The sequence below is a fragment of the Nannospalax galili genome, unplaced genomic scaffold, assembly GCF_000622305.1.
Source record: "Nannospalax galili isolate Female #2095 unplaced genomic scaffold, S.galili_v1.0 scaffold165, whole genome shotgun sequence".
Taxonomy (NCBI): domain Eukaryota; kingdom Metazoa; phylum Chordata; class Mammalia; order Rodentia; family Spalacidae; genus Nannospalax; species Nannospalax galili.
Genome location: NW_008352715.1, coordinates 427,988 through 436,622, shown reverse-complemented (window position 1 = coordinate 436,622; position 8,635 = coordinate 427,988). Strand labels below are relative to the sequence as shown.

Genomic DNA, 8,635 nt, shown 5'->3' with positions numbered 1-8,635 from the left:
AGTTGCAGGGATTAAATAACTGTCCCAAGAAAAAAGTAGGTGTGGATGTATGTGTGTTGTGTGTGTGTGTGTGTGTGTGTGTGTATGTGTGTGTGTGTGTGTGTGAAGGCCAGGTTATTGTCAATCTCTCTCCACTTTATTTTTCTTTTAAAAAACAAGTACGAACATTTTTTTTTAATTTCTAAATTTTAAAATCATCCTTTATTTTTTTGAGACAGAGCCTCTCACTGATTTGGCCAGGTTGATGGGCTAACAAGTTCCAGAAATCCACTTGTCTCTTCCTTCCTAGTCTTGGGATTATGGACCTGTATTATTGTAACTGACTTTTAATGAAGATGCTGGGGAATCTAAACTCAAGTCCTCATGCTTTTAAGTCCAGTATTTATTGATTGAACTATCTCTCCAGGCACAATTTTTTTTAAATTTTATTTTTGTCTTTTTGAGACAGTTGTAGTTCCAGCTGAGCTGGAACTCACTATGCAGTCCAGGCTGGCCCTTGAACTCACAGAGATCCGCCTGCCTCTGCCTCCTGAATGCTGTGATTAAAGGCGAGCACCATCACACCTGTCCTGCCCCAAATATTTTTTAAATGTTGGAATGTGTAATAGTTGGCATGGCAATACTTAGTATGAAAAAAAGTCACAGAAGTTTATTAGTTTGCACCCCAGGTGTTTCAATTTTATTTCATCAGAAATTACAGAGAAGAGATAAGAAGTGTGAAAAATACCAGTTTTATAGACTCTCATTCCCAATGTAGTACAGAAAAAAACAGAATGATTCATGTGCCATTTGAAAAGAAAATATAGCCACATTGTTTCATCTCTGCATTCTATTCAGATCAAAAGTAAATTCAAATGAATTATGAAAAGAATTATAAAGCACAATGCAAGAAATAACCTGCTGTGAAGGTGAGAGGTATAAACATTATTTTTAGAATTCCATCAAAAGGTTATCAATGACTATGAAGTCTTATTTGAGAACATCATCTCTCAGTGCCTGCATGTGGACTGCGAGTGGCTGGAGCTGCTTCACTCAGTATCACTGTAGCACCTGTTCCTTTTTATCTGCTCTTCCACAGTGAGATGCTCAGCCTGGCCTTCCACACTGGGAAATGTGGGCTTAGCCGCATATCTTGGGCTCAGAGCATCAAACCCTATGTTTCTATCTCTCTGAGCTGCTCTGACAGTTTCGCCATGCCAGTGTTTGATATCCTTTCCAAGTTCTCTTAAATACAAGCATGACATATTTTTAAATTGATCGACAGAATCTATTAAATCACACTCAAAAATGTTTTTTTTCTTGGAAAAAGAGGTAATTTTCACAGCGTCAGAAAAGAAAAGGTGTAAATTTTTGTTATTTTCACGGTTTCCTTTAATGTTTAAGAGGTTTGCTTCGGAAGAGACTGTGAGGCTTTCCCTTTTCACTGATAAGCCCTGCTGGAAGCCTGGCTCTGGAGCCAACTGCACAGGACCGCCTGCAGTCGCTCTGTCAGCCTGTTTCTCCAGAGCCATTGCCAGGACATTCCTGGAGTATGACTTTTCAGATTCAAATATACCAAGTAACTCTGAGATTCTAGACGCATTTTCTAACTTTTTAATTTGGTATTCGCTTGCACAATAGGTTGCTTCATTGGACACTGGCAATAGATGGGGAAATTCTAAAACAGATATCTTCTGCCTGCAATTATTCAGATATGAGACAGCTCCATAATTGTTGTTATTATTCTTATTGAAGTTCTCTTTATGGCTTTCTGGCTCCACCTCATCATCAGTGTTCGTAACTTGTACAACTTCTGCACCATCAGCTTCATTAGTGTTCCCGTTTTTCTCCTTTCCATCACTGTGCAGGAACACGCTGCTGTCTGTAAGATCCACTCCACTCTTCCACTTATTCTCCACATCCTCAGCATCACTCAGCTTATCATGCACATTATTCTGTCCTTCCTTCTCATCTTCTCTGGTTTCGTTCATTTTCATTTCTTGGATTCCTGTAGCATCCTCTCTCTGACATACATGCTGACTTGGCTGTAGAAGAGGAAAGCTACCTTGTTCCTGTCCTTTAACTTCCAGAGTTTTAATGTGTTCTATCAGTGATTCCCTTTTCATTTCCGGGGACGTAGGGACTGTCACTTCCGGTGGCCATTTAGGTTTACTCATTTTGAATTCTCCCTCAAGGGGAAATTTTTTCTTTGGTATCTCTTGACAAGGAGGCCAAATAATTTTTAATTTTCCCCTCTCCCCCAATTTTCTGAAATCATGTTTTTGCCATTCACTGTTACCAACATCTACATATTTAGTAAGATCCCCAAGGAAGACAGTATCTGTTATAGGATTTTTACACACACTTGATTCTCCGGTGGGAATTAAGTCCACTAAGCTGTTTTGATTTTTGCAGTTCCATCGATCTTTATGCTGTTTGTGTCCAAAACCTTCATCATAATTTCCTTTAGACTTAAAAAGTTGTTTAAAATGAGGCTTGCAGTATGTTTTTCCATGAAGTGATGCATAATTTCCCAAGCTGTCAAAAGAAAAGAAAAATCATTCAGTGGTCTGTATACTTACTGTAAATTCAGAGAGAACTGTTTTTTTTTTCTTAATAATAAGTCAGAGACTCAGTAAAATACACTTACTACTAATAGGACTATTTCTATTAACTGAAAATCCATGTTAGATGAGTTCACTAATACCCCCTGTGGTGTAGTTCTTAGAACTTCATGATGCATATCGCCAATGGAATAACAGGTATCTCAGTTATGCCCATGTCATTACAGACTGATGGAACTAAATCTGTGCTAATTTAGTGCCTTGTGAGGTGTTGCCATTTTCAACAGTTCTTCAGTATACCCATGTGTAAAATTAACTATATGAATTTCATCGACAGCTGACTTTTGAATGAATTGGAAAGCTTGCTTATGTCTGTAAATAGGTCTGTAAATAAAGTGCTTGAAAAAAATTAAAGTCAAAGTTAGTTAGAAGCAACAGCATAAAAATAGATAGATGAACTAGACAGGAGTACTTCAAATCCATAGTACTTAAAATAAAACTAAATGACAAGGTAGCCTCTGGGGTTAAGGACACACCACCATTAAGCAAAAAACCAGCAAAACAGCCTGTGGGTCACATTAGAATGAACAAGGAAGGGTCTGGTATACATGAAAACAGAGGAACACAACAAGCAAAGAGTTCTCAGAAGGTATTGTAGCCAAGTGGAGAACAGTGTCTGGACATGGAAGGTTCTTTAACTTTGGAACAGTCACCGTGTGCCCACCTCTGTTAAAGTTAGGACTGAAGAGCCCAGTGAAGACGCACTTTCAAAGCTGACCCACCAGCATCCACTTTTTTCCATGTAAATTTTTGACTGAATTTTTGTGCATTTCATACAAAACATCTTAATCATTTTTAGACCCTCCCATAGGCCCCCACCAGATTTCATGCATTCTGTCATACATGTTGAGGCCTATCGAGTCAAGTTTGTGTACACAGATGTCCCTCAGCATCCATTTTTAGAATGGAATCCCAAAATGAGAAAGAAATTGTGAGACATGGATCAGAATAGGGTAATGGATGACAGTAACCATGAAATAGAATGTCAAGATCATGACAGGGAACAGAAAACACACAGGAAATCCTCCTTATTTATCCTTGACTTTAAATTGCAGTGTTTATTATATTTTAAAAATACTTTTATTTACTGTTCAAAAGCTTCATACAGTGTATTTTGATCACATTCAGACTTGCTCCCCCATCTTCATGCCCACCCCACTTCTACCCCCCAACTTCATGTCCTCTATTATTATTTTTCTTTTTGAAAAGACCTATTTCATTTAAGTTGTGTTCTCCAAATACTCTTGGGTATGACTCTATTTCTTGGAGTCCGGTCAACTTACTAGGTATTGGACTTCCTAAAGAAAATTGACTCTCCCAGCAGTTATAAATTGTCAATAGAGAGATGGCTCAGTGGTTAAGAACACTGACTGCTCTTGCAGAAGACCTGGGTTTGAATCCCAGCACCCACATGGCAGCTAACAACTGTTCATAACTCCAGTGCCAAGGGATCCGACGGCTTCTTCTGACCTCTGTCAGCAGTGCACAATGGAAGTGCACTTACCTATGTGCAGGCAATACACACATACAAATAAAATAAAAATAATAAATAAAATTTAAAAAATTGTCAATAGATCCGCAGGTAGGCCTGGGGTTTCTTGCTCATCTCTCACATATGTGCTAGGCTTTTGTCTGGTTTGGGCTTGAACAGGTCTTGTGCATGCTGTCTGTCATGGGTTCATATGTGCAACTGTCCTATTGTGTCCAGACAACACAGACAATTTTATCTACCATCTATGGTTCTTAGGCGCCTTTTCTTTTTTCTTTACTTTTTTTTTTTCGGATAGTGTTAGAAAACTAGAAGGAAGTGTATGAAATCATAAAAGCCATCTTAAATTTCATTTCCTCCTAAAGGCTAATAAAATTTATTTTTTATAAGTTGACCAATAAAGATTTTACTGCAGCAAAATTTTGTTTAAAGTTATAATAAGAATGTAAAAGAAAATGGATGCCATTTTCCCTATAGATAACAAAAACATGGCATAAAATGCTAAAAAAGCTAAAATATTCAGCCTAGCATTTCAAAATTAGTTGAAAGACATGAAGAACATGATCAAAAAAATGAAAGAATAGCATAAATTGGAAAAGATCACAGATGATCTGAGAAATCAGAATGGGCATGAATGAGAGATAAAGCAAAATAGTATCAATGAAAGTACAAGAGCAAGAAAATTCATGACTTCAGATGAGAAAACTGAGTTGTCATCAGACAATTCAACACTTTATATCAGAAGAAAATGAAATGTAGTATATAAGATAATCAGTGAAAGTAAATATCAATAAAGGATGTTAAATGGGCAAAAATGACTAACATGAAGATCACAGATCAATTGCTGCAGCATCTTCAAATCTGGGAAATATGGCCTCCATATGCACTTTCTGATGAACCTACTAGATATAAGCTTAAATAACCAGAATGATCAAAGAAAAACCAATATTAAGATCAGAGGTAGACATGAATACCGTCTTACCTTCAAGATGAAATGAAATATAGGGCAGAGAGGGAAAATGTAATATGAAGTGTCTGTGTGATGTGACATGGTTGCTACAATGCTACAATGTGTTTTAAATGGAGAGTAGGTAACTGAGCTCAAATATAATTTAGTAGTTTTTTTTACTCAGAGTTTTTTTGTTTTGTTTTGTTCTGTTTTGAGACAAGCTTCCATGTATTTCAGGATGGCCTTGAACTCATTATGCAGCTGAGGATGACTTTGAACTTCTGATCTTCCTGTATCAACATTCCTGGATTATGCAGTGCTGGGGATCAAACCAGGGCCTCCTGCATGCTAAACAAGCACTTTACCAACTGAGCTTCATCCCTAAGCCCAATCCAAGACCATTATGAAAATGAATCTCAGATATCCTAAATATGTTATTTTTTGTATCGCTGGGGAATGACTCTAGACCCTTTAGTATGCTAGACAAGTGCTCTGCTACTTAGCCACATCCCAAGCCTATTTTTCACTTTTAATTTTGAGATAGAGTATCATTAAATAGCCCAAAGAGGCTACTTAGTCTCCCTTCTCAGTCTCCTGAGTAGCTGGGAATGCAGGCCTGTGCTGCCAAACCTGGCTCTATCTTCATTATTTTTGAGGCTTCTTTAGGTTAAAGAAAGGAGATATAGGTATAGCAGAGAAGCCCCTAAGTAGATGAGTAATTTTGAATTTGACTTTAAAATATCATTGAATTTATAGTGTCTTCTATATGTAATTTCTGTTTCTTCCCACTAAAAGCTTAGAAACAAAGTAAAATGAGCACCAAGACTTTTCAACTAAAATACCATGCATAATCAGAAGAATGATAGTCTACAGAAACGAGTGAATCAGGACTTGGGCAGGAAATGTACAGGCTAGTCTGTATTTGTCACATAATGAGGAATTTCCCAAAGTGTACTAAGGTCATGTCAAAAGTACAGCAGGCATTTGAAAGAGGTGTACTCTGACCAGGGAGAGGGCAATATGAGCTCCAATTATTGCATTTGATTGAAGTCAACTGAATACACACACACACACACACACACACACACACACACACACAAGTCTATCAAGATTATAAATTTTAAGATAGAGTAAGAAATTACATTGGTCTAGGGATGTGACTAAAGCAAGTTTTTCTCTAGAATCTATGACCTCTCCAGTCATGAATATTTGGCTATATTTACAGTACCAGATATGAGTTCCCTTCTCATTGAGTGACCTTAAGTCCAACTAGATGCCTGTTGATTACACACAAGATAAAAGTGCCACTACTGCACCAGTAGAGATTATATGCTGGGCCAGTCATTGTTGTGGTTTACAGCTGGATGGGATCATCTATGGGTTTTATTCTTTGGCAGTTTGCATCATATCTTCTGATACTATGGAATGGGAGCTAGTGTTCAGGTAGGAGGCTTCTAGATCAGTTCCAGATCAGTTGTTCCAAGTTCAATGTCTGAAGAATGTCATGTCTTCAGCAATTGGGATGGACACCTGATGCATCATGGCAGTCAAAAAAAAAAAAAAGTTTCATGGAAGATATAGTCTTAGCAGAGATCTGAATAATGAGTGGACTTTAGCCTGATAGCTGAAAGAAGGGTATGAGGAACTCCCAAAAGGAGTGAGAATGATATTTTGGACTAGCTACAAGAGAGAAATATTTATTTAAGGAGCTGAAAACAAATCACTGTGCATGGAAAGTAGCATGTAACTTGGATGGAGCAGGTATTGGAGTAAAACAGAAGCCAGATCTGAACTGCATTTTAATTAATATTTTAATGTTAATTTTTTTCTTGGACAAGGGAGGCTCTATTATATGTTTTAAACAGATAAGTGACATAAAATTTATATATTAGAAACATTATTTTATGACATTATAGAATATAGTATTAAGATAGGTTGTGGTTGGCAATACTGGCTAGAAAGATTGGAGGTTGAGAGAGACCAACTGGTTAGCAAGCATTAGTCTATGTAAAAGATGATGCTTGCTGGAGGAATAGTTGGGCTACAGGATGGTGACTGTTGCAGTTATAGAGACATCTAATCGTTGAAATATAAGCATTTTGTAAACAGAGAAGAGATCTGGCCTGGCAGTACACGTTCTAGCATCATTCACATGTGGATGATAATTTAAGTTACAGGAATGGATGTGAGTCACCAGAAACAATAGAAACAATGAGAAGAATAAATTCCCAGTCAGGTTCTGAAGGACTCTCAATCTCACTGATGGTCAGAGAGTCTTGTACTTCCACACAGGTGTCTTAGAAGAAGCACCGGAAATTGAGGAAAAAAATCATTGTCCTATGTTGTCATAGAAACCAAGAGAAAAGAATGTTGCAATGAGGGATACTTGACACTGTCAATTAATTCTGGAAAGCTATAGTCTGAGAGACGCACATAGATTCAGCAAGATTAAATTCCATTTCAGCATTTCAAACTACAGCCACACCAAATGTCACAATCATTTAAATTCACTTACTTCAAGAGGTGTGGGAAACGAAAACATTCAGAATCGTGTTGATTAGGGTGCTTCTGTTGCTTCAGAAATAAAGTTTTCTCTGACCTGTCACCAAGATTACTAAATTTCGTTTTGTAACTTCTATAACATAGCTCAAACAGGCAAACTCTACCTCATCACCTGCTTTGGGATATGAAGTTTCATTGAAAGACTGTCAGAACTATTCATTTACAGTGACGCGCATTTGCTCTGTATGACTGCTCTTGCACTCCAATGAAAACTTAGTACTGATGGAAACAAGTATGGCTTGCAAAACCAACATTTACTATCTACCCTTTACCGTCAGTGTTTGCCAACTTCGATTCTAGGGGTTAGAATTTAGATTAAAGCATTAACTTAATATTCCTGACTTGCACAATAACTCCCTGATTTTCCCACATGATTTCCATAACTAAGAAAGCAGAATTCCAAAAGAAAAATGGTCAGACCCAACCTGAAGAATGCACAGCAGAACATGGAAATATCTGCTTGTGTGGCTGCATCAACTAACCACAGCTGAAAAATCTGGAAAATTCTATTTTTCCCTGGAGTCAGACATTATATATACACTGCAAGGTTACTGAATATCTGTGTCACAGACTACAAAGCATTTTACCTCAGTTTACTGTTGCAGTGGTGACATCTGAAGCAGGTCTTATGAAAATTCTGCCTGTCTGCTATGAGGCACTCCATTGGATAAACTGTCTTTTGACAAATTATACATATTTCCTTGTCTTGGACCAGCAGTTTCTAAAAATAAAAATTCACAATGGTTTATATTTGATATCATCAATCAGAATTATAAAGGCATAAAGGCATAAGAAAACAAGTCAAAGCTCTAAGACAATTGGTTTATGTCTCCTTTGCTGGACATCATGCATACTATCATAAAATTTGAAGCCTTTGTCCAATTATGTAATATTTCTGTTATGTATAGCTTGTAAAAATTGACTTCTTATGTAAGCAGACATATACAAGTAAGTTATATTAATTAATTTTACTATATTAAATAACCATAGCGAACTTAGTAATGGGGAACTTGAAATATATCATTCCAGGTA

General features: G+C 37.1%; 1 protein-coding gene across 2 annotated transcripts in view; it reads right to left on the bottom strand.

Annotated features, from left to right (window-relative positions):
* Positions 1–763: 763 nt before the first annotated feature.
* The window catches only part of Xirp2 (xin actin binding repeat containing 2), a 152,848-nt gene continuing 144,976 nt past the window's right edge, over positions 764–8,635 (bottom strand). The window contains exons 9-10 of one of the 2 annotated variants that reach the window (XM_008849918.3): positions 8,191–8,308; positions 764–2,517 (exon numbers count right to left, since the gene is read on the bottom strand). In XM_008849918.3, coding sequence (XP_008848140.1) covers positions 1,029–2,517; positions 8,191–8,308 — 1,607 coding nt within the window. In that variant the 3' untranslated portion in view covers positions 764–1,028. Of the gene's footprint in view, positions 2,518–8,190; positions 8,325–8,635 lie in introns of both variants that reach the window. The other variant, XM_008849919.1, reaches the window with a different exon arrangement.